The following is a 28,000-nucleotide window of genomic DNA, read 5'->3' as shown; positions in this document are numbered from 1 at the left end:
CCATAATGAAGTTGATCCTCTCCACCTCGTAAGTCGCTTCCCGACTGCCGCGTTTCGGCAATCTGAGGGGAACAAAAAAGTGAAAGCGACTGACCATTAACTCCAGGAACCTTATGCAAAGCGGCCGGCCGTCTGTCATTCGCCAGCCGATCACACAAAAGTCCAACGTTGAACTGATCAACTCCCTGCGCGCGAATTTCCAGGCCTCACAGCACATTGAACCGTCCACCAGCGGGTCCCAGACGAACGGCAACGGAACTTCTAACGGCCATACGAACGGATCGCATTCTACAAAAGACCACAGTTATTGGACAAGAGAACAGGATGGAGCCCTTTATATCCCTGCGATCGACTTCTCACAGCCCGGATTGGCCGAGGAGCGGTCTCAATACGATATCACGGTGAAATTATTCTATCTACCAGGAATTCCGGCGTCTCGGCGATGCGCACACACAAGAGAGGCGATTGATTTGGTATTGAAAGAGCTACACGTGGAGTCTATCGATCTGCTCATTGTGTCCTTCCCGGGTATTCTCTTCGATGCGGACGACGACAGCGACGAGGAGGACGCTGAAACCACCGGCGAACCCGATGACTTCGACAGCATGGTGCAGACCTGGCGGACACTCGAGTCGCTGCATGAGCAGGGCATGATCGCCCAGCTGGGCGTGGCAGAGTTTGGCAGCGAACGGTTGGCACGCTTCCTGTCGCATACCAAGGTGAAGCCTTCCGTCGACCAAATCAACCTCAAGGACTGCTGTGTCGTTCCTAAGTCCTTGATTATGTACGCCAAGCAAGAGAAGATTCAGCTTCTTACTCATAATGACTGCAATGATATTCTTCCAGTGGGTATGACGCGAGAGCTTCTAGGCCCGACAGACAAGGGCGCAGGCATCCTGGCTTCTGCTCCCGAGGCGAATGATGGGATCCAAGGAGACGTTGAGCCACAGTGGGTGGTCAAGTATACTGCAGTTGTGAAGGATCGCGGAGTGGTTGAGAACAAGGGGTATTTCGCTCTGGCAGATGTTGGTACATGCCTCAATTCGCGGCCATGAAAGTCAGGCCTCTTGTGAGGTAGTTCCATATTCATCTCCATGATTCAGCGTGGCGTTTTTTCTTTTTTCTTTTTGTGGCATCAAATTAGAGAGGTTTATCGCATGCATATTCATATCGGACATTCGAGACCAGGGTCGGGTCAAGATTGAAAAAGCGACATCTTTATCCAAGCATGCTTCGTTTGCGGCCTCGCTGCCGCACATCCTCAAGTCTCCGAAGCGTAGAAGTAGCGCCCTTATTCCCCTCCTTATAACCGACAAGCAGCTCTTCAAAGAATGGCTCCGATAGCGGATGAGTACTTCCGATCGCACGCTCTAAGACATACAAATCCACTGCCCGATCCTCATCCTGGGTGCTTTGCGACGCAAGCCCAAAATCAATCAGGACGACCTCTCCATCCATAGAAAGGGTCTCGCCCTCCACTTTTTCCGAGCGCAGCATGAGGTTACTTGTCGTCAGATCACCGTGAACCACACCAGCCTTGTGTAGCCCAGCAATGGCTGATCCCATGCGCCTAATCAGTCCTCGTACTCGTGCCTCTTCCTGGGCAATCCGTGTCGCGTCTAAAGACGAGCGATTCACTTTCATCCATGCCTCCCACTTTTCAAGTACAACGCGAATTACCGGCCCCTCGATCCATTCCATCATTAGCCAGGCTCCGCCCCAGCCTGCCTCATCCCCGCCTTGCCCCTCCCAGTCAAGTGCAAGCACTGCAGGGACCTTGACGCCTTCGCGAACAAGTTTCACGAGGCATCGGGCTTCTTGAATAATGCGTTGACGGGTCAATTTCCGGTCAAGAATTGGGTGTCGGTATGGTTTGGAGGGGCGAATCTTCAGCGCGGCTGGGATGGAGGGGTCGAGGGAAACGGTTTTGTAGACATGAGCCTCGGCGCCCTGGGCAAGGAGGATGGGTGCCGGGTTGGTGTGTGAGAATGGAGAAGGGAGAGCTGGAGGTTTATAATCATCGGCCATTGTGAGAGTGGTAAGTGAGAAGAGCAATGGTGGTGGTATGTTCCAAGGTTGCTTTGATCTATAATGTTTGGAGCTGCAGCTGGAAAAAGTTCCGCTTGGGGTTTGGTGGGGTTAATCCACCAGTTGGTGACTTGGATATTTGGGCTCACACCAGAACTACACTATCTAGTCAAAAGTATTTCCAAAAGTATTTCCCCAAATCAGTCTTCGGGCCTACCCCATTAATTTCGTATATTTACTGAACAGTTCACCACACCACCATATCTTACTAAAATTCTATATAACTAGGCATAGTTATTAATACTCATCTAATGCACAAAGATTTTGCTTAGGGTTCTTAAAAAATCCCCCTTTAGCTTTTCAACCCCTAGTAGTTATCTCGTCACCCTTTATACTAACACATCAATTTTGAGTATGTTATTACTCACCATAATTCTGCTATATACCCCTGAAGGTACTATTAAATAATCATGTATCTTCCTCTATATATAAGCTCTAGTTAAAATCTAAGAAGCTCTCATTTTAACAACATATAGATAATATTAAAGGGGTTTAAAAGCCCAGTGAACGCCTCGGCGGATCCTCCACATATACACATTAACTTTCAAGCCGCTCTATCGTCACTAAAGCTTGATGGATCTTCGAATTATCTTCTCAACATACCTTTCTGTAGTCATGGGTTAAGTTAAGACTTTTTTGAAGCGAGTGCTCTTTCAATACTGAGTGGTACATGCCTTCCCAAAAGTTGGTTGTTGGGTTGACCCTACCGGACCCGCACTTGGGGAAATACTTACGGTCCCCATTGTGTGTCGATTTTACTCCCTTTACTTATTCTAGTCATGTGTTAAGCAGCACCTTTCCACTGGCCCTAGCACTTTTGTTCGATGTTGAGATACGTTTGAGGAAGGGAGATGAATGTGCTAGGTGTACCGTGTTGTGATGAGGCGGATCTAGTTCACGAGGATGGAGAGTGCAATTGATGGAACTATACGAACGAATTGAAAGACATGACCAAAGGCGAGCTAAAAGCATGGAAGCTATCTATATGTATTGTGCAGGGAGTTCCGCGTATCCTTGGAGATCACCTGACCTGGATACAAAAAGCAGCAGAAAAAGACAAGCGGTGATGAGGGTGTTACTGCATAACGCTAGGCCGAAATAGGGAAGTCATCAGCTCGGGGCCTAGAGTTCAGGCCCCGCTGGATCTAAGCCCCATTTATGACTCAAGGGCGGGCAGTGTCGGGCTCCTAAAACAGTTTAGCGGATGTCGGGGACCCCAAAGAGGAATGGACGACCCAGCACGCGCTCCCACCTATATACTGCAATCTGCCTCAGGTTCCTCGGGTTCCTTTCGAGTCCTTCGGTCTTCGAACTTACACTTCCCCGGGAAAATCCACAGGCCCCTTGTGGCCCTAACTATACCCTACGATTAATACCCTCTTTTGAGCCTCTTTGACCTTCTTTAGACCTAATACAACCCCAAAAGTGTCTAAGTACCCCGTGATACCCGAAGTCATGGCGTCTGTTGAAAATCAATTCTTCAATGTCTCAACCCAGGAGGAGTGGGTTGACTTTGATCAATTCCTTGACCTCTCACCGAGTTACAGCGATGATTATTCCGCTAACTCCATCTCCCCGGAGATGTCGCTCCCCTACGAGGCTGACATGTTTGCCAATGACCTGCCAGACCTTACCCAGCCTGGCTTCCCGGAGATGAACAGTTTTGATTTCTCGCATGATGTTTCCTTTGTCGACCAGTCCCCCGATATGGGTCTAATGCCGGACTTTACTGCGGCCATGGATAATGCCATGTTCCATGGCTACCAATCCTGTGACACCAACTTCGACTTCCGCCAAATGGTTGAGGCGCAGGCCGCCATCGACACTCGTGTTGCTTCTCTTAAGGAGAAGCGCCGAGAGGCCGCGATTGCTCTGCACCTGCAGCGATTGTGTGATGCCACAGCCCTGGACCTCGAATTGTCGTCTGATTCTAACACCAGCTTCTCGTCACCATGCTGGTCAGATTACATGCGCGAGAGCATCTCACCTCAACCTACGAGCGCCAGCCCAGAACAGGCTGCGGCCCGTCCCCCGTCTGTAAATGGCGGTGTGCCAATGGAGATGGTCCTTGATCTGAACATGAATGCCACTGCCAACCTTCCGAAGAAGCAGAAGCCTCGTTCCCAGGCGCAGAAGGAGAACTACATCAAAGCACGAAAATACGGTGCTTGTGAGAAGCACAAGAAACAGCACAAGAGGGTAAGCTTTGTTAGACTCAGCGATCTTGTTCTTGACCCTGACAACTAATTTCACTCCAGTGCAACTGCCTCGAGAAGGCTGCTGCCCGCGCGGGCGTCAGTGAAGTTCCAATGGACGTCGCATTGAAAGAACGACCGAGACCGCAATTACCGACGATTTCCACCGTTCCATCACCGCGTGTCTCTGGTGTTTCTGACCTCGGCTCGTTGCGAAAGGTGGAGGCTGTTCGTTCACCGGCCGGTATGACCAAGAAGGTTATGGTAAAATCTCCGGTGAACGACCCGTCAATCAGTCCGACAGGTGTACAACCATTTACCAGGGCAACCACCAAGGTTGTCCGCAACAACTCACCTCACGACCTGCAGTACAGCACAAGCTTTGTGCTTTCACCGGTTCCAGATACCAGTCAGAAAGCGAGAAGTTCAAACAACTTATCCGGTCATGGAAAGTTGCCTCAATCGTCGGGTCTGCAACCCTCGACCATATCGACATCGCCCCAAACGAATCGGCAGACCGTTGGCTTATCCCCATTTCGCGGCGCTTCTCCGGGCTCGACTTCGAGCGACAGACCTACCGATGCGGTTCGCAATGTCGTCGCTTCACAAAATGTCAGGAAAACCGCATCTACGACGTGCGATTCCGAAACTGGCTATTTCAACGTTCCGGGACGAGAAGTTCGGCGCCCGAGACTTACGCACATCAAGTATGTTGCTGCAAGCTGCCAAAGTGCTGTCAAACAAGCTACGTCAGCTGCTGCTGGTACCCCAAATCATGGTCTGGAAGTCTGTCACTCCAGAACTTCGCTGCTTCTGAATGCCACCAAGACCAGGTCTTCTTCACTGCCCCATGGCAGACATACAGATCAGTTCCAAGTTTCATTATCAGTCAGCAACTCTGGGCGCTCAAGCACAAGCGCACCAGCCAATCAACTTACCTCCGAACGGTTATCGACCCTTGCCCAAGGTTCGCGACGACCTGTGGAGATACCCTCGGCTCAACCAAAGTCAGTCAGGGACCAACCTCAAAACTCTTGTCGTGGCGATGGCTTGACAAGAGTCTCACAACACAATGGCCCCGATGGCCATATTATTCAGCGTTCCATCATTCAGTCCGTCATTGCTCAACTTGGAAAACCTTCGAGGATTTTGCAGTCATTATCTGGCACTTGGCAGTCCGTATCTCTGATCTCTTGGTCTGAGCTCGTGATATTCAAAGGCTTATCTTCCGTTGGAAGATCTCTCATGTCTGCTAAGAAGGGCCTTGAGCTCTCACAGATGAGGAGTTTTTGGTTTGCATAATCATCTTGACTGAACCTCAGAGCTTAAGCTGGTCTATTTTGGATCTACGAGTGATGAAAGAAAATTTGATCCGCCTCTTTCTTTTGTGACATGAAAAATTTGGCTTGGAGTTGAGGGTTCGCATTGATGTAGGGCTTGCTAGAGCAGTCCATTGGTAGAATCTTAGAATCTACGTTTACTATTTAAGATGGGATACTTTCCAAACGTGTTTGGAAATATCAAAAGCATGATCATTCCAATGACTTTCATTCTAATTCTAATTCTATTCTTGAGATTAAAATGTGAATCAAAGATAAGGTAGGAGACTTGTTGGTTTTGGCCTTCAACCTAGAAGTATAGTCATCCATGGATTGTGTTCCTTTAGGTTGATTGATTCTCGGATTTGATCAAACATGTTTTCAGAGAGGACGGCGTAGGTAAGCTGAAAGTCATCGGAGCCGTACAGGCGAGAGATAGCTAGTGATGCGCATAGAGCGTTTTACAGGAAGATGCAATCAAAATGAGAGACAAATTGTCATGTAGAGGCTCGAAGGTCGGTCTCCATCTTTGAAGTAGATGAGGGTATTGAGGGGTCAAGGAAGAAAGACCCAAAGTTGATTTATAAAAAGCTAATCCAAAGCGGAGTTGATCACTTCATATAGGTCGTGACCTACTTCCCTAAACCCAATATTCGTGTAGTTCGGAAGGAGGGGTTGATCAGTTGTGAAGCAGGCAGTATGTAGTCTCACCGCGCATTCAGCCCCACCGCGGGAAGGGAAGAAGCGCACATCCTCAACCTTGGAGAACCTCAACTTTGATTGGTATAAGATCATGCATTTGATATCAAACCCAATGACACAGTCAGCCCAATTCAAATTCTCTACGGTAACGGGATTCTTCCTCCAGGATGAGCCGGACACCGACCCAGCGACTTTCGACTATGTACGCGGAAAGCTTGACTTCCAGATCCAAAGGTGGATCACTCACATACCAACAATACAGTTCACTAATTCGGGTCTAGGTCGAGTCCAATTTCGGCCTCATCCTCCATGAAGAGGCCCCACTACACACCCAGTGGCAGAAGTTCATCCAGAGCATCAATGAGCTGAACAACCTGGGAGAAGGATCAGTACAATACAAGGTACTTTTTCTAGGCCGACACGGCGAGGGGGTTCATAATGTCGCCGAGAAACGCTATGGGAAAGCAGCATGGGATGTACGTGGCCCTCACTTTGCTCCCAAAATATCTTGACTCACCAGCTACTTTAGTCATATTGGTCCCTACTCGACGGAGATCAGTACGGCAACTGGGTCGATGCCCGACTCACAGATCTAGGAAGATCCCAAGCCAGAACGGCACACGACACATGGGAAACGCAGTTCACCAACGGGATTCCGGCACCGCAGTCATACTATGTGAGTCCATTGCACCGGACCTGCGAAACTGCCGAAATCACCTTTAAGGGACTGGATATGCCACTCACCGACCCATTTCGACCGATGATCAAAGAGGTGAGATCACGACTTACCATTTCTTGTCCCGAATTTATGATGAGACAAGGGAATGTCAAACATAACTAGTTACTGATATGAAAGAAAGCTCCTCCGTGAGACACTAGGCGAGCATACTTGTGACCGTCGGTCTAAGGCATCTGAAATTGGAGCAGAGTTTCCAGAGTATCAGTTTGAGCTTGGGTTCTCCGAGGACGATCTGCTCTGGGACGCCCATAGCCGGGAGACCAATGAGGAGCGCAATGAACGACTTGCTAGGCTACTGAATGATATCTTTGCCAGTGACGAGAATGTCATACTTTCTCTCACAGCGCACTCGGGTGCCATTGCTAGTATCCTCAAAGTTGTTGGTCACCGTGATTTTCCTTTGCAAACAGGGGCGGTGATCCCTGTTGTTGTTCAAGCAGAGCGAAGATGAAGAATTGGTAGCCGATTAGATGTATCTAACCGACATAGACTACCCATGAATGCCTAGTTCGCTCAATTGAGAGGAAAGTGAGTGGTAGCTGTTTTATGAGATAAAGATAGCCTTTAATATTGTAGATATTGTACATGGGCGACTAGCCCGCTTTCTTCTACTGTATGCATAATCCTCTCCACTCAAACCGGCCGATGACAACTAAAAAACCAAAGAGACCGGAGAAGCACCAAGATGGTGTAGTGTCCGTGTGTTAAAATAATACAAATGCAACGCCAAAGAGGAAAGAGCAACATTCCACACAATTACCAGCTGTAGTACTGGTTCTGGGCAGAAATCTTGCGGTCCGGCAGCTGAACCCAGAGCTGATCCTTTCGCTTCCGCAGCGCAGTAGCCTCCCGCTCCTCCCACTCACGAATACGGGTCTTCTCTTCCTTCAACATAACTGAGAGACCAGTGGCGGGGGGACGCAGCCGGTTGATCTGACCACGGGCACGGTGATCCATACCAAATCCATAGGGACCACGGTTGACCCAAGCTTGTTGAATGTAGATGTTTGTGGGGTCGGTGACGGTTTTGCGCTCACCAGACTTCAGGACGACGGTGAGGGGCTTGGCGGGCTCAGCTCCCTCCTCCGGCAGGCCCATGCCGGCACGGACCATGGCAACGTTCTTCGCGTGCTCCAGGTGACCTAGCACGTCCTGGGCGGCCTTCTTCTTGCTGAAACGCATCTGCAAGATAGCCTCATCGATGTTCTTGCCTGCAATCTGGCGGGCCAGGGGACCCAGCTTCTTGACAGAGGTCTTGAACCAATGTGACTTGGATAGCGATTCCCGCTCTGTCCGCTTGATCTGGACGGCCTTGGGGAGACGGCCGCGTTTGCGGATCTCACGGATGACCATCTTCTTCTCCCACCGAAGCTGGGCCTTGGGGTTGGGGTTCAGACCCACTTGGAGGTAGTCCTTGTTGCGCTTCTCCAGAGGCACGGGGCCCTCCGCGACTGCTTGATCTTGTTTGTTCTGCTCCTTTTTGCGGGCGGGTGATGGCCCGGAAGTGTTGCCAAGGTCTTCAGCAAAGATAGAGCTTGATCCGAGTGCGCCTTCCTCGCGCTTGGGGGCAGTTGGTGTGCGAGCCCTGGGCTTTCCATCAGACTTTCCACCAAGAACCCAATTCTTCATTGATGACAGGAAGGAGGTCTTTTGAGGGCCGGGTTGGTCGTTTTGGTTATAACGGATGGAGGTTGTAGTCAATGTCCGCCGGGGGACGCACGCGACACGGGTCCGGGCCGCTAGAACGAGGGTTAGCCATTATATGATTTCTATCGAGGAGACCAAATTGAAGCATACCAGACCGGACCAGCTGCCCATATGGTAAGACAGCGCCCATTGTGGCCGTTCGGAGATGTGATATGGAGATCGGAGATCGGAGCAGCGTGGAAAAAAGGTGAAACTTACGGTGCATAATTGGTTTTTACAGCCCACCGTACCTAGTGTTTTTGCCTCAGGCACTAAATGCAAGTCGCGACGTGATCGATCACGAACAATAGAGTAAAGAAAGTAAAAGAGATATATCATACCCACCCCACCACCCGGGAATAAGACCTGCAGCGTTTCATTGTTTTTCGATTGCGGTAGATTAAACACTCGGGCCTCATGGGGTTCTCGGCCAACTCTATCGCCCACACTGCGCCAGCTCTTCCCTCACACCGTCATCTCCACAGTGAAGATCCACTAGCCCTCATCTTCCCTCTTTCAGGGCCTTCAGCGCTCTCCTTCCCGGTTCTTGCTCTCTCTCTTCCTCATCAGCTCCTTTTCTTTCTCCATCCTCACGCTCCTCCTCCCTGGCAACTCGCCTGTGGCTTATCTCCTCTTTATCCTCCCCACGATCCCTGCTTCGACCAAGCTGCAGATTCCACCTCAACTTGCCTAACCCTGGGTCCCGCTCCTTCGGCCAACACGTTCCTTTACAACCCCCGGTTTTCACCCATCAGATAACACGAAGCTACCGCGACAGAAGAGCTCTTCTTGGTTCGAGCGGCCTCGCGCGATTCTTCTGCGATCCCGAAAATCGGCACAACGAGATTGGGATCTTAAGCTGCGCTGGTCAACATAGGAATGGACTTGTTGTTGAGGCATCCTGTGGCCCTCGTCTAATCTGGATCTCTGCTTCTTTAGCACTATCCGTGACCTCGTGACCGATATTTGACATTTGATTGAACTCGGTCGCTTCGCTTCCCCCTCTCATCCTTTCTCTCCGGAGCGCATCGCAAGTTTTTTTTTCTCCTCTTTCTCCCTTTGCCTTGGTTCCGCAAGATGGACATCAATTCATTGCTGTCCCCGGACTCGAATCCTCAATCTGGGACATCGACGCCTGTGCCCGGTGTCACGTCAAATAACGCACCGATCCCGAATGCAGGACCCTCCCCCCACAAGGCACTCCAACGGACGCGCTCCGGTTCTACTCGCAAAGGCAAAACCTCTTCACCTCTAGCCCAGCAGATATATGCTCCCACTGGGCCTGCCATCTCGGAAGCTTCGCCGCCAGGAGTTAGTCCTGTTGGTCCCAGCCAAAGTACCGGCAATGGTTCACCTGCGACCGACCGGCCGTCATCCACCAAGCCCTCGACCCCCGGCATGGACACCTTGGCCGACCTGGCTGCAATGCAACACCACCAGCCACAACGTCAGAACGCCCAAAACATGCTGCGTGGTACGGAGTCATACGAGCACCAATTATCTCCTTCCACCATCCACCCTCACGTGAATACCATCACCCACAACACCCCCATTCCTCGCACATCCTTTGATATTGCCATGTCTGAAGGTCCTCGAGAAAGCGCACGGAGAAACTATACCGACACATCGCTGGACCCGGACGCTCAGCGGTTGGCGACTGATCTATTCAATCAAATCCAAGAGAACCCTCACACCTACGATGCGCATGTCAATTTCATTGGTATTTTACATGGCGGTTTTGTGAATCATGTCTACCCGCCCAACAATCCGGAACTTCACGGCGACCCTCGGCGGTACGATCTGCTTAAAGATATGCGGATAGCTCGAGAGGAAATGGACAAGCTATTCGCCATGGGCGAGAATCTTTGGGCGGAGTGGATCCAGGATGAAAGTATGCTGACCAACTCTGCGGCAGATCGCGATGCGGTTGTAAGCTTGTGCAGGCGGTCAGTCATCGAAGAATTTGGTAGTACCAATCTCTGGCATATCTATGGCGAATGGGTCTTGTACCTTTACAAATCTGCTGTTGGGGAAACCGGCGGAGCTGGCCAGTGGACGGACGAAGACCGTCGAAGATTTACTTGGCAGTCGGTTCTGGATGTGTGGAAGGACGCTGCTGAGTCGACCCGGTGGAGAATCAACAACAGCCATATGGTATGGGATCGGTACCTTGATCTTCTGGCCCAGGATATTTCCCGGTCTCCTTCCCAGGAGAAAATCAACCACCTTCGTGGATTGTATGATGCTCGCCTGCAGACACCCCATGCAAACTGGGACCAGACTTTCCAGAGCTTCTCAGGATTCGTCTCCACTTACTACGAATCAAATTACGAAAAGATCATGACGGAGACTGTCGCCCAAGGAAAGAAAGTCAAGGCCATCTACTCCGCGCGAGAAGAATTCGAACATCGGCTGAGCAAAGCTGAGGAGTCGGGTGATAAGGCCCTCGAATATGCCGTGTACACGGATTATATCGAATTCGAGTTAACCCGTAGTCGGAGTCCCCGCCGTCGAGAATTTCACTTCGAACTCGCCAACGCCATTTACCAGCGTGCTGTCCTTCGTTTCCCTACCGACGTCGCTCTATGGGAGGGCCACGTCATGTTCCTTCTTGAGGAATCCATGCAGAAACATGTATCCACCACAACCATTTCTACTCTTGACCGTGCCACGCGTCACTGCCCATGGTCTGGCAACCTCTGGTCGCAGTACCTGCTCAGCTCAGAAAGAGAGGGTCTGTCATTCGCTATCATTTCCGATATCAAGCACAGAGCTACCGCAACAGGGTTACTTGATGCTGGTGGGATGGAAGAAGTGCTCAAGGTTCATACCACATGGTGTGCCTACCTCCGTCGACGCGCATTTCTCTCGGACTCGACCGATGAAGACCTGGATGTCGCAGAAGTTGGAATTCGCTCTGCAATTGAAAGCGTGCAAGAGCTGGGTGAGAAAAAATATGGGCGATCTTACCAGGGAGATCCCCTATTCCGCCTGGAGCGAATTTATATCCGATACCTCAGTGAAAGTGGTAGCTGGGACAGTGCTCGGGAGACTTTCAAGGGTCTGGTCGCTCGTCGTGGCAACAGCTATGAGTTTTGGCTGACTTATTACGCTTGGGAGCTCATCTCCTGGAGCAAGTTTGTTCAAGGCGAGGCGACAGTAGATGCTGCAAGACGGACTCCTACGCCCAGCTATGCCACTGCAGTTTTGAAGCAAGCCATCGCGCGAACCGACCTCGACTGGCCCGAAAAGATTGTGCAGACCTACCTTGCTCACTGTGAAGACTATGAAGATTCGGATGAGCTGCAGCTCGCTGTCATCGAAACCCGGAAGGTCATGAGAGCTGTCAATTCTCGAAGAGAGAGAGAGGCCCATGAGGCTGCAACGGCACAGCAGCAGCAATTGAACGTTGCTGTTGAAGCTGCTTCATCGTCGGAAAAGAGAAAGCGGGAGGACGAGACTGATGCGAATGGTGAGCCTAATAGTAAGAAGACTCGCAGTGAGGAGTCTGCTTCAGAGATCAAAGAAGAGCCATCAGAACCTCGTCGTGATCGGGAACACTCGACTGTAGTGGTAAAGAATTTGCCCAAGGAGACATCTGAACATCAAGTGCGACAGTTCTTCCGACATGTGAGTATCTTATTCAACACCTTCACCCTCCCCCAACAATCTTCCTAACAATTCGTTTTTGGTACTAATGCAAATGGTAGATTGGTACGATCAATGGCGTCAAGATGCTTCCTGGAGAGGATGGAAATTCCTTGGTTGCGAAGATTGAATTTGACACCAAAGAGGAAGCTCTCAGTGCCTTGACTCGTGATCAGAAGTCTTTCGGTGGGAACACCATTGAAGTTCAGCCTGATACCGGGTCAACTCTGTTTGTCGCCAATTTCCCCGCAACCGCGGATGATAATTATTTCCATGAGCTTTTTGGCAAGGTAAGCTATAGTTTCTCCGATGCTTGAGGATAAAAACACTGACTGATTTTTACAGTATGGCCGTATTGTTGAAGTGCGCTGGCCCTCACTTAAATTCCAGACCACTCGGCGATTTTGCTATGTTCAGTTCGCTTCTCCCAGTGCCGCTCAAGACGCTACCGAAATGGATGGAACTCCTATCGAGAAAGGGTACCTGATTGCAAAAATATCGGACCCAGCACAGAAGCAAAAGCGTGGTGGAGCACTTGAGGAAGGTCGTGAGATTTACTGCGCAAACTTGTCTTTCAAGTTAAAGGAGGAGGATATTCGGAAAGCTTTTTCGAAATTCGGCACAATTGAGAATATCACCCTCCCGTACAGTGTCGACTGTGGTTACAAAGGCTATTGCTTTGTGGTCTTCTCTACCAAGGTCTGTTCATTCAATGTCTCTTTTCCTGGCTCAGAAGATTCTGGTTGATTCTAATCTACATTATAGGAGGAAGCGGCTGCAGCGCTTGCCATGGATGGTGAAAGCCTCAAATCCCGTCCAATCCGGGTCCAAATCAGCTCCCATACTGGTGCTAAGCGCATAGCCAGCACCGTGATTTCTCGCGTTGCTCCCTCGGCTTCACCAACCCCAGAGATCAATGGTGCCAGTCTCGTGGAGACGATTGGGGATCGTTGGGATCGCACACTTGCGTTGATGAATGTCCCCGACACTGTTAATGATGCGCGGATCCGTGCCCTGGTTGAACCCCTGGGTCGATTAATCAAGATCGTGCTCCGACCGGACCACCAAGGTGCTATTGTTGAATTTGTGGATGTTCATGATGCTGGAAAAGCCACTTTGGCGCTTGAGGGCAGAGAAATTATCCCAGGCCGGCCACTCCATATTGGAACCGTGGAAGAGATGAAAAAGCTACAGGCTGAACACAAGACTACGCGGATTACCTCGACCAAGCCTGAGAAACCCAAGAGCACAATTCAAACTGCAGGCCCCATTCGGCGCCCTCAGCAACCCGGCTCCCGCGGTGGCCGCCGGGCCGGCCTGGGGATGAAACGAACTACTGCACCCACCTCCAGCACGGAGTCCAACAAGGACGACAAGATGGACACCTCAGCCGACGGCAAGATTGAAGGCGAGGTCCCGCTCAAAAAGAGCAATGATGATTTCCGAGCGATGCTGCAGCAAAAGCGCACGGAGTGAAGTGAGCGCTACAGCAATGAACGTTATCCGGCGCAACATTCTTATATCTTCTGGCATGAATTTGGACTGGCGTTTCTCTTGTCCTTTCTACGATGTTTTTTTCCTTTGTTTGCTGGGTAACAAGTCCCTTGAATGCTGCGATGAGACCCACGAGATCCATCTGGGTTGACTTATTTTGTGCTATGTTTTGCCCGCTAATACTTACCGGGTAGAATGTTTGCTCACTGTATATTATGCCTCTGTATTGCTGGGTTTCCTTGACCTAGGTAGTTCTAATGATGACGGCTGTTCTAAGAGACCCATTCTGTCAGGATGGGTCTCCTTGCAAATTGTTCATACTTCGTAAAGTGACCTGGATGGTAAGATAGTTCTATTCGCTGACTGGGCTTATACATCAGGTAGGTCGCATGATTACTTAGATAATGTTTTTAGTAGATATGGATATATTCCCGCCAATTAGGGGCCGTACAGATAACATAGAACAAAAGAACAGGGAGTCATTCCCGAGGTACCGACAAGCAAGAAAGACAATGTCTATAGTAACATGAGGAAATTTGAACAACAGGCTGTCTACTTAGCCAAAAAGACCCAGGAAATGTCGGTGTACAGATCATATGTTGTAACCGTATAGACTTGTACCTTGACCAAAGTAGTTTTGCATGACGCGGGTAGCATGAGCGGGGACTTGTTAAGGTGGGACAGGAAGTGGGTCAAAACCCCAGAAATCAAGTTCAATGTTCACTTGACTTCAATCGCATGGCTATTTAGGTTGAGCTCGGTTCGCTTTCTTCTCTCCCAAGTCCCTCAAAGAACCTGGACTTTCCCCAAAGTCTCTCTTTCATTTCTTCCCAGGATTCTTTCCCAGGTCCGATACCCTTACCGTCGCACGGACCAAACCTCTTCTATCGAACCACCTACCACCTCTCTCTACCTAGGTCCTATCCCTTGTTCATACCCACCATGGACTTCCACCTAGTACCACGGGGAACCGACCGCAACTATACAGGCTTCCTGACCAAGACGATTGTCTACACAGGCACCCTGGTAGTGTTCCTAGCTTGTAAGCGACACGTCCGCAGTCCGGACCGGAGCCAGGCAACAGTGAAGCTTCAAATGCTAACGGCACAGCGTTCGGGTTGACGATCAGCGCCATCGTTATCCCCAAATGGGTCAGCTATCACAGTGAAAAGGTTCGTGATGTTAGGTTTTGTTGAACATTTTGTGCGACCGCAGAAAGCTGACGGATCCGGCCTATCTTCCAGCCCGCTCACCACTATTCTTATGGCCTCCACCGTCGATGCTCCTCCTTATCCGATACATGTGAGGGTTTTCCCGCACGCGAAGACTGTCATGGCGAAGACCGATATTTCTGCTCTATGTGGCGCTCTGTGGGGTTCTTGATGTCCTTTGCCGTTGTGTTGCAGGCCATGAGTATCGTCGCCTACATGATCATCCTAGGAGGAGGAAAACGGCTCCGTGAAAATGGGTGGCGTGTCCTCAGCATCCTGATTATATTGTCTGCTGTTATTCAAGCGGCGAGTATGTCGATAGTGGTAAGGTCATCTTTTGAGTTTTTGGGAGAGGAACTATGTGCTAATTCTTTGGGGTTCAGGCATACCTCTTTGACAATGAAGATCGGTTCTTCGTTGGTTGGCAATTGGATGAGTCCTGGATCTATTGCACTGTTAGTCTGTGTATTGGTCTGATTTGCGCTGGCGCAGTCATCGTCGCGGCCCATGTCTTGCCCTCTGAGGGTGGGTATGAGCTTATCCCTGATCATGATGATATCAGGGTAGAGTCGTGAGCCCCATCCGACGCTGTATACGTGCTATGCGATATTATCGAGGGTCTCGCCTCTGGGAGACGGAAGTGTTGAGGTTATACTGGTTTGGCTTCGTTGGTCCGGCGTTATCTGATTTTCTCTCGCTCTTGGTTTCATTTGTTTTTCGCTATGGAGTTATAGGCTGTATATATACCTTCCTGTGAACCTGGGCAGGTCACGAACTAATTTGGACGGAACAATTCATTTCAGCGAGCTACTCATACATCCTATCTTCAGATTTTACTCATTGAAAAGAACTGAGGTCATCACATCAATCATATCTTCGTATTTCGGGTAGACCTTCAGTACGACCGAATCAGCCAGCACGGTCTATATTGAAAACGATAAAAAAGCAAAACATCTCCGTACACAACCCCAAATGCAGATATAAATAAGTCATCAAGATTCATCGCATAAAGTTATACAAGACAGATTTTATAAAAATTCACACCAGTCAGGTATCATTCACCTACCAAACAATCTCCTTTCCATTCAAGCCCTCAATAGCCGGGATCTGAGCCCGCAAAGCCTGGCCATAATCGCCCGCGTTAGGTGTGCGAAGCAAAGTGTGAATGTGGAATTTCTTAGGCTCCTCGTTGTTCAAGAACACACCAGAGTGGTGATCGAACTCAATAAGGATAACCGGGCTCTGAATGCGGTAGTAGAAAGGATCCTCATCGCCATTACCACCAATCCAGCAGAAGTAAGTCTCCGCCTCCCAGCGGCGGATCTGCTCAATCTTCAAGGCCCGAGACTTGGCCGGCAGGTAAAGAAGGTACTGCTCCAGGATGCCGTACATGAGCTTCTTCTGAGCCTCGTTAAAGGTGGATGCCAGGATACCCTCGTAAGGGACCTCCCGATTATCACGGTAGGCACCACAAACGTGGCGCTGGTCATCCTTGTTCCAGCGACCAGGCGGCATAGCAGGATCCTTCATCAACTGGAAGACGCGAGCCTTGGTTTGTAGCTCGACAGTGAGAGACTGCATCAGCTCCAGACCAAGCTTCTCCTCAACCTGCATAATGCGGGTACCAGCGTAAGGACCGGAATCAATCTCATTAGGCTCGGCGCCGGTGAACCACGGCGACGCGATAATCTGGCCCTTATACAGGAAAATGTTCAGACACAGGTGGTGGCCGTAGAAGGAGAAGCCCCAGGGCCGGGTAGTGGAGGGACGACCGAAGAGGGCGAAGTTGTAAGAGAACTCATTCATGACGCGGGGCGACTTGACCAGCTCGCCGAGGAAGTGGTTAATGCGCATGGCGTTGACGGCCTTTTCGTAGCCCTCGGGGGAAAGAGTGGCCTTGAGGACGTTCATGACAGCACCGCGGACCTGCTCGGTGACCTCGTCGAGGCGGACACCCTTGTGTGCAAGCAGGAATTCGGGGTTGGACCATGTGCGCCACTGTGGGGAGTCAATGTGGTAGCTGACGGCTTCCTTCTGCTTATCGTCTAGCAGGCCGAGGAAGGTCTGTGTGGTGTCCACAATGTGCTGGATCGGAACATCTTCATCTTGCAAGGTGAAAAGATCGGGGCGAACGCGACCTACGATTGATACATTAGAAACTGCTCTGGATGTATTTTATACCTCTTCTCACTCCATGATGCAACCGTTCTTACCGTCGGTGGTGACACCCTTGAAGGGCTCCTGCAGCAATTCCAACCAATACGAATACAAAGCATGCAGCCATGGGGGCTGCTTCAGGGTCTTAAAGTCGTGAGCATACTCGTGCGCGTCCTGCGTGCACATCACCTGGAAGCGCTTCAAGCTCAGGTCGGGCAAGTACTGGCGGTACTCGCCAGTCGGCTTCTCCAGGGCAGCCGAATTGGTGGACGCCATTATGTGTATAAATCGAAGGTAGGGTCAGGGGGGAGGAAATCAATTGAAGTGAAAGAGAAACCAAGAAGGGCGCAAGTGTATTATAGTATGCGCAAACCCCACAGATTCGGACTGAGGCGGCATCCCCACGAGCGTGGGGAATTGTGGGTGAAATATTATCCGTACTGGTCTTCATGGTGGCGAAGGAGCTCTACGTTGGCCAATCTGGTGGCGCCGGAAAGGCATTTACGAGCATTACTTAAGGGCCTTGACTTCTTCTTCTTAACTAAGCAAATTCCTCCGGTTTGACGGTTAAGACTTCAGGTCTCATAAGGATGAACGCGCCATGACCCGGATTAATGGAGATTGTGGGAGTGGGCGATCGGAGTTTGAGTTCCGTGGGGTCTGGGGGGTTTGCCGTCAGTTTAGATTGACTGATTACTGATTACTCTAGTGTTCGGCATTTCGCTGAGTTCTAGCTCTTTCTCGCGACGCGTCGTGCGGGGCAGGATTTGACCCCGCCATATTCGCGATAAAAGCTTTTTGGGCGGTTGGCAATTGATATTTGTTTCAGTCACAGTCTGAAATCTGAACTCAGAACTCTGAACTCTGAACTCAAGTTTTGTTTAAATTACCACGGGCTCGCCAAAGCCCCTAGGGCTGGGTAAACGCTGTACATGTAGCACCTGGACATCGATGCTCGTGCTTCGGCCTTTGTCACTTCCGCTGACTATACACATTCGCAATGAAAATCCCTGGTATTAGCGTTGTGTCCACTTATACCATGTCGTTTTACAAAAGGAACAAATCAGAATGGCCCAGTTTCCCAGTAGGTGCATCTCGGATCTTCCGAGCCACGGAACCCCCCACTCGGCAGCGAGTCCCCCGCATACCGAGAGTTGGAGTTTCTGTAGCTTTAAAACTTGACCACTTCCTCGTTCAAAAACTTCAATTTTGTTTTCTAGTCTGATAAATCTCTTCTACTTGTGCCTCACAGATCCTGCATAATGTCGCTGCCATTCTCAAATTTGCCCCCTAATGAGCGGGTTCCCTATGCCATCCCCCAGCTGGAGGGTGAACGCATCACCATTCCCGGTAGCAAGGGTGTCTTCCGCATCCTGACTTCCTCAAAGCAGACCGATGGCCTGATGGCTGTGTTCACCAGCGGGTCCACCATTTCCGATGCTCCCGGCTTCCACTACCACAACAAAGCCCATGATGTCTTCTTGGTGACAAAGGGTTTCCTGAAGCTGTACAATGGCGACAAGTGTCGCATGATGGGCCCTGGCGACTTTGCCTATGTTCCACCGGTATGTCATCCCCAGTCAAGCATATTCACAAGGAAACAGACTAATGATGACGCAAATAGCTGGTCGTTCACAACCCTGACAATGTCGGCCCTCATACCGAACTCCAAGGCCTCATTACCCCCGGCGACTGGGTCGACTTCTTCCGCTACGTGTCCGAGCCATTCGAAGGCATTCTGGTTCCCGAGACTGACAGCCGGGACTTGAAGTCTCTTCTGATCCCCAAGGTGATGGCTGCCAAGGGCAAGTTCGACGTCGTCTTCCAGCCTCACTACCAGCCCCCGAGCTGGGAGAGTGGACCAAGGATGATGAGAAGCTGCCCGAGGGATCAGAGGGATACTTCCTGCGGGCCAACACGGGTCCACGCTGGATGCTGGGCGGAGTGATGTCTCGACCCTTCATCACTACCAAGCAGAGCACCGGAGTGTGTGCCATCTCCAGCATTGAGTCGTCCAAGGATTATGGCGAGACCGTTCTCTCGAAATACATGACCTTCGCCAAGGTCGATCACTGCTTCTGCGTTATGGAGGGTTCCCTCAAGGTCCGTCTGCAGGGCTCTGGAGAGACCATCTTCCGTGAGGGCGAGACCGTTGTCATCCCTGCTGGACAGGCGTTTGCATTGGACTTTGTGAGCAAGTACGTTAAGGTGCACTCCTTCACCGATGGTGATGGTATTGAGGCCCTGATCCACGAGCTGGGTCAGCAGGTGGAGGGCGTGGTTCTGCCGGATCAGGCTCCCGAGTGGGACCCCTCGCAGTTGGCGTCTGTGGCGGAGCGACTGAACGTGACTTTTTAGGTCATAACTGTCATGACTAAGGTATAAATTTTGGGAGTACATAAATAGCGATTGTAAATAGCGAAATTCGAAGCTTGTTTCCTTGCGGCAGTCGGTCTTCCCTTCACTCCGTAATTCGAAGAAATTTGCCGAGATGCCTACCGGTCCCATGACCCTGCAAAACGAGTCTAATTCGTTTTGAGTTCACCTGAACGGGGTGATTGCACGCGAGCGCGCTGATTAGTTCCCCCAGGTTTCCGTTCCCCGCAGCGCCTCCATCACGTGGACCTGCGAACGCGGAAGCCCCGGAAAATCCGACTCCTGGGTTATCATCTATCACCTGCAAGCTTGATCCACCCCCAGATTTTCCTGCCGCTGTGGCATTATGTCTCAATAATGCAAGCCATACAGAATGCACCTGTGGATGATCCTGCACCTAAGCGGACCAAACGGCCTCGCGCTGCCCAGGCCTGCGACCGGTGCAGGACCAAGAAGTATAAGTGCGACGAGCAATATCCATGCTCGCATTGTAGAAGTAAGTTGCTGGAGGGGTATATCTTGAGCGGGGTTTCGGATCGCAGAACTGACAGGGTCTTAGAAAGTCACCTAGATTGCGTGTATCAGGGCAATTATAGGGAGCGCGAAAGCAACCGGTCGGCAAGGTAATTCATTCTACAGGACATTTGCGCCGCGGGTAATCCAATTCTTTGCTTTACATGGAAAGTCTGACACGGAAGTAGTTATGTCACCGATCTGGAGAAGAAAGTCGAGGAGTTGGTCTCGAAGCTACGCGCGGCCGAGGCCCAGATCATATCATCGCCACTCCCTCCACATGGGTCGATCGCGCAAAGTGTAGTTCCTGTGGCATTAGATGCAACACCTTGCTCTATGCCACGCACGGGCTCGACACCGCGTGATACAACCAAGCCACCTAATGACCCCCGGAAGAGTCCGCGGAAAGCGCGGACGACGAGATCAACGAACTGAACCATCATACGAACGCAATTGAATTCCACGGCAGCACTTCATCTGCAGCGGCCATCGGTCATCTGAAGAAGGCGCGAGAGCCGAAAACCCACGAGGAATATTATCCGCGCTCGGCAGACTTTTCATTGATTTCAACGCTGCATAACCCCAGCTTCTCTCCATCCACCACCGGTCCCAACCAATTAACCTCTATTGAACAGCAAAACTATTATTTTGATCAGGCGCATGTGTTCATGAATGGTTATTTTGAGAATATCCATTTCATCCATCCGTTCATCGACAAGGAGGATTTTCAAGCGCGCGCTAGTGATCTGTGGTTGAATCGTTCTCGTACTCCCGAGCCCAGCTTTGTCGCATTGTATTTGAGTATCTTGTCTTTTGGATCACTGGTACGAGTATGGGACGAAGATACTCTTGCCGGTCTAGGTCGTTTCGAATGGAGCCGAAAGCTATTTGGCGAAGCCCAAGCATACCTGAATCACTTGCGCTTTTCGAATGATCTTGAAACTGTTCAATGCCTCTATTTAATGGTATGTTAGACGAGTGACGCTCTCAGAGTATCGATGGTGGTTAACTTCTTTACAGGCTAAAATTTGCCAAAATGAACTCAACCCAAATTGTAAGCGATTCTCATCCCTGGTTGTCCAGTCAAGCTAATTATGTAGTGGCTTATATGTATCTTGGTCTGGCGGTGCGCACTTGTCTATCGGCAGGCTTCAACCGAGAGGTCCGGGGCCCTAATGATCAACGTTCGAGCTGGATCTCGAAAACGTGGTGGTAAGTAGAAAGAAGACCGGCGGGAAGGCTCAAGCTGACTGTTTTATTGAATAGGGGCTTGTTTTCCCTTGAAATGTAAGCATAATTCGATACCGTGCTCCAAGAGTTGATTTGAATTCTGACTTGCTGCAGAGAAATGAGCTTTTCAGTCGGACGACCAGATACATTGGGAATGGACGAATACCATAATCGAGCTATTCCACCCCGAGATGACTCTGAGTATGCCATCATCCCGTGGATGGTCGACTTTGCCCAGATCGTCCGTCGGGTCTCTGTCCAAATTTACCATTCGCGTATCACACTCCAGGAAAAGCTCCAACTGGGCCTTCAGATCGAAATGGAGATGGACCGTTGGCTCGCACGTTTGCCTGAAAAATTAAGGCCAGATATTGGTGCCCACAAGTCTCCTCGAAGTGCGCTTCGCGATCCAAAGTGGGCAAGAAGACAACGACTTGTCCTAGGAATCCGTAAGTTAGATCTAAAAATCTTGATGAGATGCACCACTAAGCTATTCTGGTAGGATATTATAATGTGAAGATGCTATTGTTCCGGCCATTTTTAAGCCACTTCACCCGCAAGCTTCGACATCCTCCAAGTGAACTGGAGGAAACAATCGCCAAATGTCTGGACGCGGCCATGAAGACCATTGAAGTGATACATGACATCTATCGAGTACATGAATTTTTCAGATGCTGGTAGGCTATCAGAGCCTGAAAATTAATTCTCTGTACTAACCTATTTTGTAGGTGGTACAACACGACATATGTGATGTTTGCGACGTCAACCCTTCTTCTCCCAATGTCAAAACTCGGCATGTGCGAAGAAACGATGCCACTGCTTCGCTCCGTAGAAATGGGAGTTGAGATCCTAGAAGCCATGGAGGAGTCCGTCGTGGCACGCAAGTCGGTTGAAATTATTCGACAGTACCTACGAGAATTCCGCGCCTCCGGGGCACAGCATATGGCCACAGGAAATGGTGGAGAGCATGGTGATCTGGCCGCGTCAGGAGAACCAGGGCCTAGTCAGCCCAGCTTTGAAATCCCAGACTGGGCCCACGGCTTCGGTTTCCCAGATTACTCATTTGATGGAATCGCCCGGTTGTTTGATGATATTGGCGGACTGCCTATGTTGGATGAGAATAATGTATGAGTCACAATCCTGCGTACTTAGTTAAATGAGACCAAACGCCTCCGAATCCTGCCATATCCATGGGTCTTTCCCTATTTTGACTTAGGCCGTCGTTAGTGCTGACGGGTGGTGAACCTCGGACCTAATTAAACTTTAACTCCGCCGGAACTTAGCAGTGTTCTATCCACAAACCTCATTTTTGAACCGCAATAATTTGAAAAACACATGGCAAAAGCTCCACCCTAGTTCCGCTGATCACCAGATCGAGAGCTTCGAATGTTCCTGACGTCATGTGATTTACCTGGTTGCTCCGACCACCACTACATAAAGTGGAGATGGTCTCCTGCGATCAACGATGATAATCCAGAATCCTCTACATACATAGTCAGTCCACTTGCAACTAGAAGCATCTTCCTTTCTTTAAACCGTCCACATCTTTGCAATCTCATCACAATGCCTTTGACACTTCACCACATGGGATTTTCCCAATCTGAGCGCATAATCTGGCTCGCAGAAGAGCTCGGCATCGACTACAAATATGTCTTTCACAAGCGCGATCCTATCTTCGCCCCACAATCCATCAAAGACCTCCACCCGGCCGGCACAGCTCCAGTGATGGAAGATGACCCTTCCCCCGTGACCAACGCCCGAGTTGTCCTCGCCGAATCAGGCGCTATAACGGACTACATCGTCGCTGTCCACGGAAACGGGCGTCTAGCACCCACCCCCAAGGATGGTGCCGCCTATCCCCATTTCTTGGAATGGTACCATTTCGCCAATGGAAGTCTTCAGCCCACTTTTCTAAGACTCCTGATGGCACGGTCCGCAGACCCGAGCTCCCCCTTTGTAGCTCGCACATTAGGTAAGGCACTGGGTCAATTGGATATGCTTGAGGACCGTCTAGCTCGGACAGGAGCATATCTTGCCGGGGAAGAACTCACGGTCGCAGATATCATGACCTTCTTTACCTTGACGACTATGCGGGGCTTCTGTCCAGTAGATTTTGATACGGAAAAGCATAAGCATATTCTTGCTTATTTGAAGCGGGTCTCTGAGCGTCCAGCGTATCAGAAGGCCATGAAGAAATGCGAAGGTGATGACTTTAAGCCTATGATTGGGCCCAAAGCTGAGCTTTGGCCCCTTATGAAGAAGGTGTAAGCGTGTTACTACCCTTCTGTACTATATGTATTATAAATTTCTATACTCGACTCTTGTGTGAAACTCCAATAAATAATGACTTTATCCTCTTCAGAGCCTCTAAAAGAGTAAAGGAAACCGAGAATGCGAACATTTGATCTATTTCGTGTATTCGGTATTTGAACTAACCATGCAATGTTGATCCGTGACAGGATCAAGAAGGAATAAGTACAGATAGCAATTTCATGTCTTCATGGGACGCCTATAAGATCTTGCAGGACGATCCGGACTCGGAAGGCCGCAAGAACAAATCCGGGTTCTGAGATACGGCCTTTTCGACTTCCTTGATGGCATCGTAGCCATACAGCCAGGGTTGAACTTCAGGACATGTCCTACATGAGACAATCAGCATTTATTCGGTACGAAAGTGAGGATTAGACATACCATCGGCTAGGGAATGCGCCCTTCAGCTCCTTGCCAAGCTGTGAGAGGAAAATCTCATCACGTTTTTGTTGCTCCTCTCCGTCAACCATGTGGAAGTCGTGACGCTAAAAGTACATGTTAACGCCGTTATAGAAATGATTGAAACACGGATTGATTACCTGCTTGAAGGTTTCCCGCACAATAGCCTCTCCTCTGGATTTGCGGAGGCTCTCGTATAATCTTAGAATGCGAGGCAACTGCGCCTTATCTGTCATGTGTCCTAGAAGCAGACCCAGGACAGCACCGTCTTCTAAAGATGAGTTGGCGCCTTGTGCCAAGTATGGTAGCATTGGGTGACAAGAATCTCCACTATAAGCCGTGTATTAGCAAAACTCCACGATGCGTTTGGGTGAGGTAGACATACATGAAGACAAGGTTGGACTTGTCGTTGACCCATTTCTCCATTTCAGCATCTATGAAAATGTCAGCGGGGAGAATCTGCCGTCTCGAGAACCTAGAACTCACGGTGCATCAACTTCCACTTGTCGATAGAAGTATCCACATATTTCAAGAACTTGTTTAGGCTAGAAACATAATCAGCAAAAATTGGAGACGCGTGCTATGCACAACACTCACATTGGATCCCAGCCAACGAAGAGCTCGCGCATCTCCTCCACGGATCCTGCCTGCTTCGACACTCCCGGGGGCAAGTTGTCAGGAACCAGCAAGACAATGTTGTACATATTTCCTCCGCGTAGCGAATATCCGACAGCATGAGCACCGGGTCCAATCCAGAAGTGGCACTCCGGGTTCTGAACAAGAGACTTCAGGTCTGGATCGGTAATTTGATCCGCAGTCAAAACAATCCGATAGGCCAGATCACCTGTTGGAAGTGGCTCGTCCTTCTTTCCAACAAAGGCCTCGCGACACTTAGACCAGAGACCATCAGCAGCGATGATCAGATCACCCGAATAGCGCTTCCCAGCCACAGAGTGCACAGTAGTAGTATCAAAGTCAATGCGCTCAATGCGCTCCCCGAGGTGGAAAGTAACACCCAAATCCTTTGCCCGAGCAAACAACGCTTGCTGCAGATCCACGCGGTGCAAGTCCACAAAAGGCGCATCGTATTTCGCCCGGATACTTTTGTTAAACGCAGGATCGTGAGCCAGAACTTGGCCAGAATACCGGTGGACCGTCAACTTAGTAGGCTCCGCAGCAGCTTCCCACACAGCAGCAGGAAGCTGCCAGTACTGCAGTAACTTGGATGCATTGGGAGTAATTTGCAGACCAGCTCCCACCTCGGCAAGCTCTTTCGCTTGCTCAATAACCTCCACCGAGTGCCCTGACAGAGCAGCGGAGATGGCAGTCGCGATACCGCTGAGACCAGCTCCGACAATGATTACGCGGAGACGCGCTTCTTCTGAGACCACCTAGAAAGCATCGGAGATAAGCATGTAAGCTGTCAGTTGGATGGGCTTCTTTGCTCCTACCATTGTGAATATAAATTATGCGTGTACTTTCTGAAGATAGAGAGTTGAAGAAGACAACAATCAGAGTTCCTCTGATTATAATTGTGGCTCGGAATGACCGAAGCGGACATCATGCCCCCAGCTTCCCCACAGTCTTCGGAATTGCCGACGCTCGGATATCCCAGGCGTCCTGAGCGCCACCCGCAGGGGATTGTGCATTGTGAACGGTTACGCATGGATTGTCAATCATGTCTGCGTGACCTCGTGTCTTTTTCTGGGGTGCAGGTCCGGGGAGGCGATCCCCCGTGGGTCTAGTCGGTGCCAAGCAAATGAAGCGTGGGTATCCGACTGGATCCATGTCTATATGTTTGCTAGCCTTGAGATTAACAGGCCCCAGTTCCTAATGCATTAATTATTCATAATGACTCATCTTGTAAGCTTGTTCCTATAGTTCTGATGCTAACTTTTCTTGCCCATTGAGATCATGTGACCAGCAGGTCGTAGATAGGACAAGGTGGTAAAATATGAAAATCAGACACCGATATGGGATAACAGTCTAGTGTATGAGCAGGCCGCGGTTAGATACGCAATTCCTTGAGCAGCAAGAAAGTAGATGTCAATTTATTTCCCTAATTATATAAATATGTGTTATTAGCTCCAAGATGCGAAGTAATAAATTTTTGAAAGCACGGTCATCTTTAGTCAGGATTGCCTAGCCTTCTTAACCCAATAGAGATCCTATTGATGTACTCCCGTCACCTCTCTTTCAGACCTCAGATCACCAACATATTCTTCACAAGTAGTATTCACTCGTCGAGCCATTTCAATGCTTCGAGATGTTTCGTTCTGCAGCATCTTCAAGTCTATCACAACAACGGACCTTACTCGCCTGTTTGTAAAACTGACACAACCGTGTCCGCAGTGAGATCAGCTCAACCTACTTATCCGCTAAACATGATAGGTCTGTATTTCCTTCCTTTTAAGTATCAAAACAATGTTTACAAGAATTCTGGGCTTTGCTCCTGGGAACTTTCTTCCTTCACAATCTCGCAAGCAGCGACACGACATTACAACTGAACAGTTACACTCCCTCCACCGTTCTCCCCTAGCTAACTTCGAAAAATGGCCGACGGTTGGCACATTGACTTCCGCGTCAACGGCGTCATTACGCATATCACAGCGGCAGTTGCCATGTTCATGGCGGTACGAAAGTTATGGAAGTAGTGCTGCAAGTGCCGAGAGCGACAAAGGACCCGGAGGAACCTTGAAGACCTGGAAGCCCATGCGCGAGAAACCCTCGCCATTGAACTCGCTCCGCTTCGGCGTACTTCTACCTTTCGTGTCCATTTGCCACGTCAGTGATTTTTCCCCCCCCCTCTCCCGCAGTTTGCTAACTTTTGGTAGGTCGATCGGTACCGGTGCTGGGATGGGTATATTTAGGTCTTTTCTCCTTTGAACGGGCAGAGTGTTTGAGACGGGCGCCTCCAATGCTACTGGAGTTGTTAGGCACACACCAGGCACACACGTGACCCCGGGTGGTGTTATGGTAGAGATAATCTCTTCTTATCATATAATCAGAGACATTACCACCCGTGACGTGTATGCTTGTTGCATCCTTCGTAACAGGAGTCCTCCCCAATAACCACAATGCTATAATTCGCTTCTGTTCATACACATTAACTTTGATAAATGGTGAGAAGCAGAGCACTGAAAGCAAACTGATATCACGTGTGGGCCTTGACGGTTGTGATCTGGATGGAGACTGCGTTCAATCTTATCATTGTTGGACAATATCCGTTCGAAGTCAGCAAGCGGAAAACGGGAGAGGGGGCGTACCTGTTCAGTTGCAATGTCGTGTCGCTGCCTGCGAGATTGTGAAGGAAGAAAGTTCCCAGGACCAAAGACCAGACTTCTTGTAAACATTGTTTCGATATTCAGAAGGAAGGAAATATAGATCTATCATGCTCAGCGGGCAGTATAATACCCACCTAGGCAAGTGGTAGCAGGTAGCACGGGAGACACAGATCCGGAGCCGTGGAAGGTGCTTTGGAAATTGGATCAAAGACAGTGTCGATTCCTTTTCACGGGTTCCAGATGACCCTATTGGTGACGGTTGGTACCAACGGAAACAACGCAGGTAGCCCCGATCTTCTGTGCTGGCGCCTTCGAATGTGTGTATACAGAAATATCAAGCTGATCGCTCAGTCTCAGACTATCTGGAAAGAAGGAAACAGCGGCGACGGCATGGGGACATAATGGAGTAGCCAGATGCTGCTCAGAGAATGGAGGTGGAAGTTTGTAGGCGAATGGGACATATCATAGACTCAACGGGATTATATTATTATTTTTCTATGTTCATAGTTGCACAGAACATTCATGACTCATGAAAACTCAGAGGGGCTAGAGATCACCGATGATAGATTGGTGTTCATTGACATAGCGCACCCGAACGAAGCCCTTGAAATCAACTCCACCTTAGTATTCTACCATAGACACCTCCAAA

At 50.0% G+C, this 28,000-nt stretch overlaps 12 protein-coding genes across 12 annotated transcripts; 8 read left to right on the top strand and 4 right to left on the bottom strand.

Moving 5' to 3' along the window:
• Nucleotides 1-5: 5 nt before the first annotated feature.
• Nucleotides 6-1,055, top strand: N7484_006034 (putative gamma-cysteine synthetase regulatory subunit; the record flags this gene model as incomplete). Its single annotated transcript, XM_057116453.1, has 2 exons — nt 6-28; nt 107-1,055. 2 exons carry the CDS (start codon nt 6-8, stop codon nt 1,053-1,055), a joined length of 972 nt encoding a protein of 323 aa, XP_056972336.1.
• A 163-nt stretch (nt 1,056-1,218) lies between these two features.
• On the bottom strand, nt 1,219-2,028 carry bud32 (serine/threonine protein kinase BUD32; the record flags this gene model as incomplete). Its single annotated transcript, XM_057116452.1, has 1 exon — nt 1,219-2,028. One exon carries the CDS (start codon nt 2,026-2,028, stop codon nt 1,219-1,221), a length of 810 nt encoding a protein of 269 aa, XP_056972335.1.
• Nucleotides 2,029-3,543: 1,515 nt separating this feature from the next.
• N7484_006032 (uncharacterized protein) lies at nt 3,544-5,337 on the top strand (the record flags this gene model as incomplete). The annotated part of the gene is made up of 3 exons (XM_057116451.1): nt 3,544-4,287; nt 4,347-4,990; nt 5,112-5,337. 3 exons carry the CDS (start codon nt 3,544-3,546, stop codon nt 5,335-5,337), a joined length of 1,614 nt encoding a protein of 537 aa, XP_056972334.1.
• A 1,079-nt stretch (nt 5,338-6,416) lies between these two features.
• N7484_006031 (histidine phosphatase family protein) lies at nt 6,417-7,494 on the top strand (the record flags this gene model as incomplete). The annotated part of the gene is made up of 4 exons (XM_057116450.1): nt 6,417-6,506; nt 6,586-6,780; nt 6,834-7,076; nt 7,165-7,494. 4 exons carry the CDS (start codon nt 6,417-6,419, stop codon nt 7,492-7,494), a joined length of 858 nt encoding a protein of 285 aa, XP_056972333.1.
• Nucleotides 7,495-7,799: 305 nt separating this feature from the next.
• On the bottom strand, nt 7,800-8,880 carry N7484_006030 (mitochondrial 54S ribosomal protein uL22m; the record flags this gene model as incomplete). The annotated part of the gene is made up of 2 exons (XM_057116449.1): nt 7,800-8,782; nt 8,841-8,880. The coding sequence occupies 2 exons, from the start codon at nt 8,878-8,880 to the stop codon at nt 7,800-7,802; spliced, it is 1,023 nt and encodes a 340-aa protein (XP_056972332.1).
• Nucleotides 8,881-9,806: 926 nt separating this feature from the next.
• On the top strand, nt 9,807-13,853 carry N7484_006029 (U6 snRNP complex subunit PRP24; the record flags this gene model as incomplete). The annotated part of the gene is made up of 4 exons (XM_057116448.1): nt 9,807-12,359; nt 12,440-12,667; nt 12,723-13,076; nt 13,143-13,853. 4 exons carry the CDS (start codon nt 9,807-9,809, stop codon nt 13,851-13,853), a joined length of 3,846 nt encoding a protein of 1,281 aa, XP_056972331.1.
• Nucleotides 13,854-14,813: 960 nt separating this feature from the next.
• On the top strand, nt 14,814-15,651 carry N7484_006028 (uncharacterized protein; the record flags this gene model as incomplete). Its single annotated transcript, XM_057116447.1, has 4 exons — nt 14,814-14,913; nt 14,982-15,043; nt 15,116-15,406; nt 15,466-15,651. Coding segments are annotated over 4 exons (639 nt in total), but the record flags the coding sequence as incomplete, so codon positions are not given.
• Nucleotides 15,652-16,144: 493 nt separating this feature from the next.
• Nucleotides 16,145-17,515, bottom strand: N7484_006027 (DUF3500 domain-containing protein; the record flags this gene model as incomplete). The annotated part of the gene is made up of 2 exons (XM_057116446.1): nt 16,145-17,220; nt 17,296-17,515. 2 exons carry the CDS (start codon nt 17,513-17,515, stop codon nt 16,145-16,147), a joined length of 1,296 nt encoding a protein of 431 aa, XP_056972329.1.
• Nucleotides 17,516-18,501: 986 nt separating this feature from the next.
• Nucleotides 18,502-19,597, top strand: N7484_006026 (quercetin 2,3-dioxygenase; the record flags this gene model as incomplete). Its single annotated transcript, XM_057116445.1, has 3 exons — nt 18,502-18,804; nt 18,864-19,055; nt 19,106-19,597. The coding sequence occupies 3 exons, from the start codon at nt 18,502-18,504 to the stop codon at nt 19,595-19,597; spliced, it is 987 nt and encodes a 328-aa protein (XP_056972328.1).
• A 375-nt stretch (nt 19,598-19,972) lies between these two features.
• N7484_006025 (Zn(II)2Cys6 transcription factor) lies at nt 19,973-22,489 on the top strand (the record flags this gene model as incomplete). Its single annotated transcript, XM_057116444.1, has 9 exons — nt 19,973-20,238; nt 20,317-20,489; nt 20,525-21,093; nt 21,149-21,182; nt 21,229-21,340; nt 21,395-21,415; nt 21,473-21,807; nt 21,861-22,035; nt 22,087-22,489. The coding sequence occupies 9 exons, from the start codon at nt 19,973-19,975 to the stop codon at nt 22,487-22,489; spliced, it is 2,088 nt and encodes a 695-aa protein (XP_056972327.1).
• A 432-nt stretch (nt 22,490-22,921) lies between these two features.
• N7484_006024 (glutathione S-transferase family protein) lies at nt 22,922-23,626 on the top strand (the record flags this gene model as incomplete). The annotated part of the gene is made up of 1 exon (XM_057116443.1): nt 22,922-23,626. The coding sequence occupies one exon, from the start codon at nt 22,922-22,924 to the stop codon at nt 23,624-23,626; it is 705 nt and encodes a 234-aa protein (XP_056972326.1).
• Nucleotides 23,627-23,867: 241 nt separating this feature from the next.
• Nucleotides 23,868-25,521, bottom strand: N7484_006023 (putative monooxygenase; the record flags this gene model as incomplete). The annotated part of the gene is made up of 7 exons (XM_057116442.1): nt 23,868-23,997; nt 24,050-24,153; nt 24,208-24,397; nt 24,453-24,501; nt 24,554-24,612; nt 24,665-25,458; nt 25,519-25,521. 7 exons carry the CDS (start codon nt 25,519-25,521, stop codon nt 23,868-23,870), a joined length of 1,329 nt encoding a protein of 442 aa, XP_056972325.1.
• Between the last annotated feature and the right edge of the window lie 2,479 nt (nt 25,522-28,000).

Source organism: Penicillium longicatenatum (assembly GCF_028827895.1).
Source record: "Penicillium longicatenatum strain IBT 33135 chromosome Unknown contig_3_segment0_segment0, whole genome shotgun sequence".
NCBI lineage: Eukaryota > Fungi > Ascomycota > Eurotiomycetes > Eurotiales > Aspergillaceae > Penicillium > Penicillium longicatenatum.
This window is presented reverse-complemented; position numbering and strand designations above follow the sequence as displayed.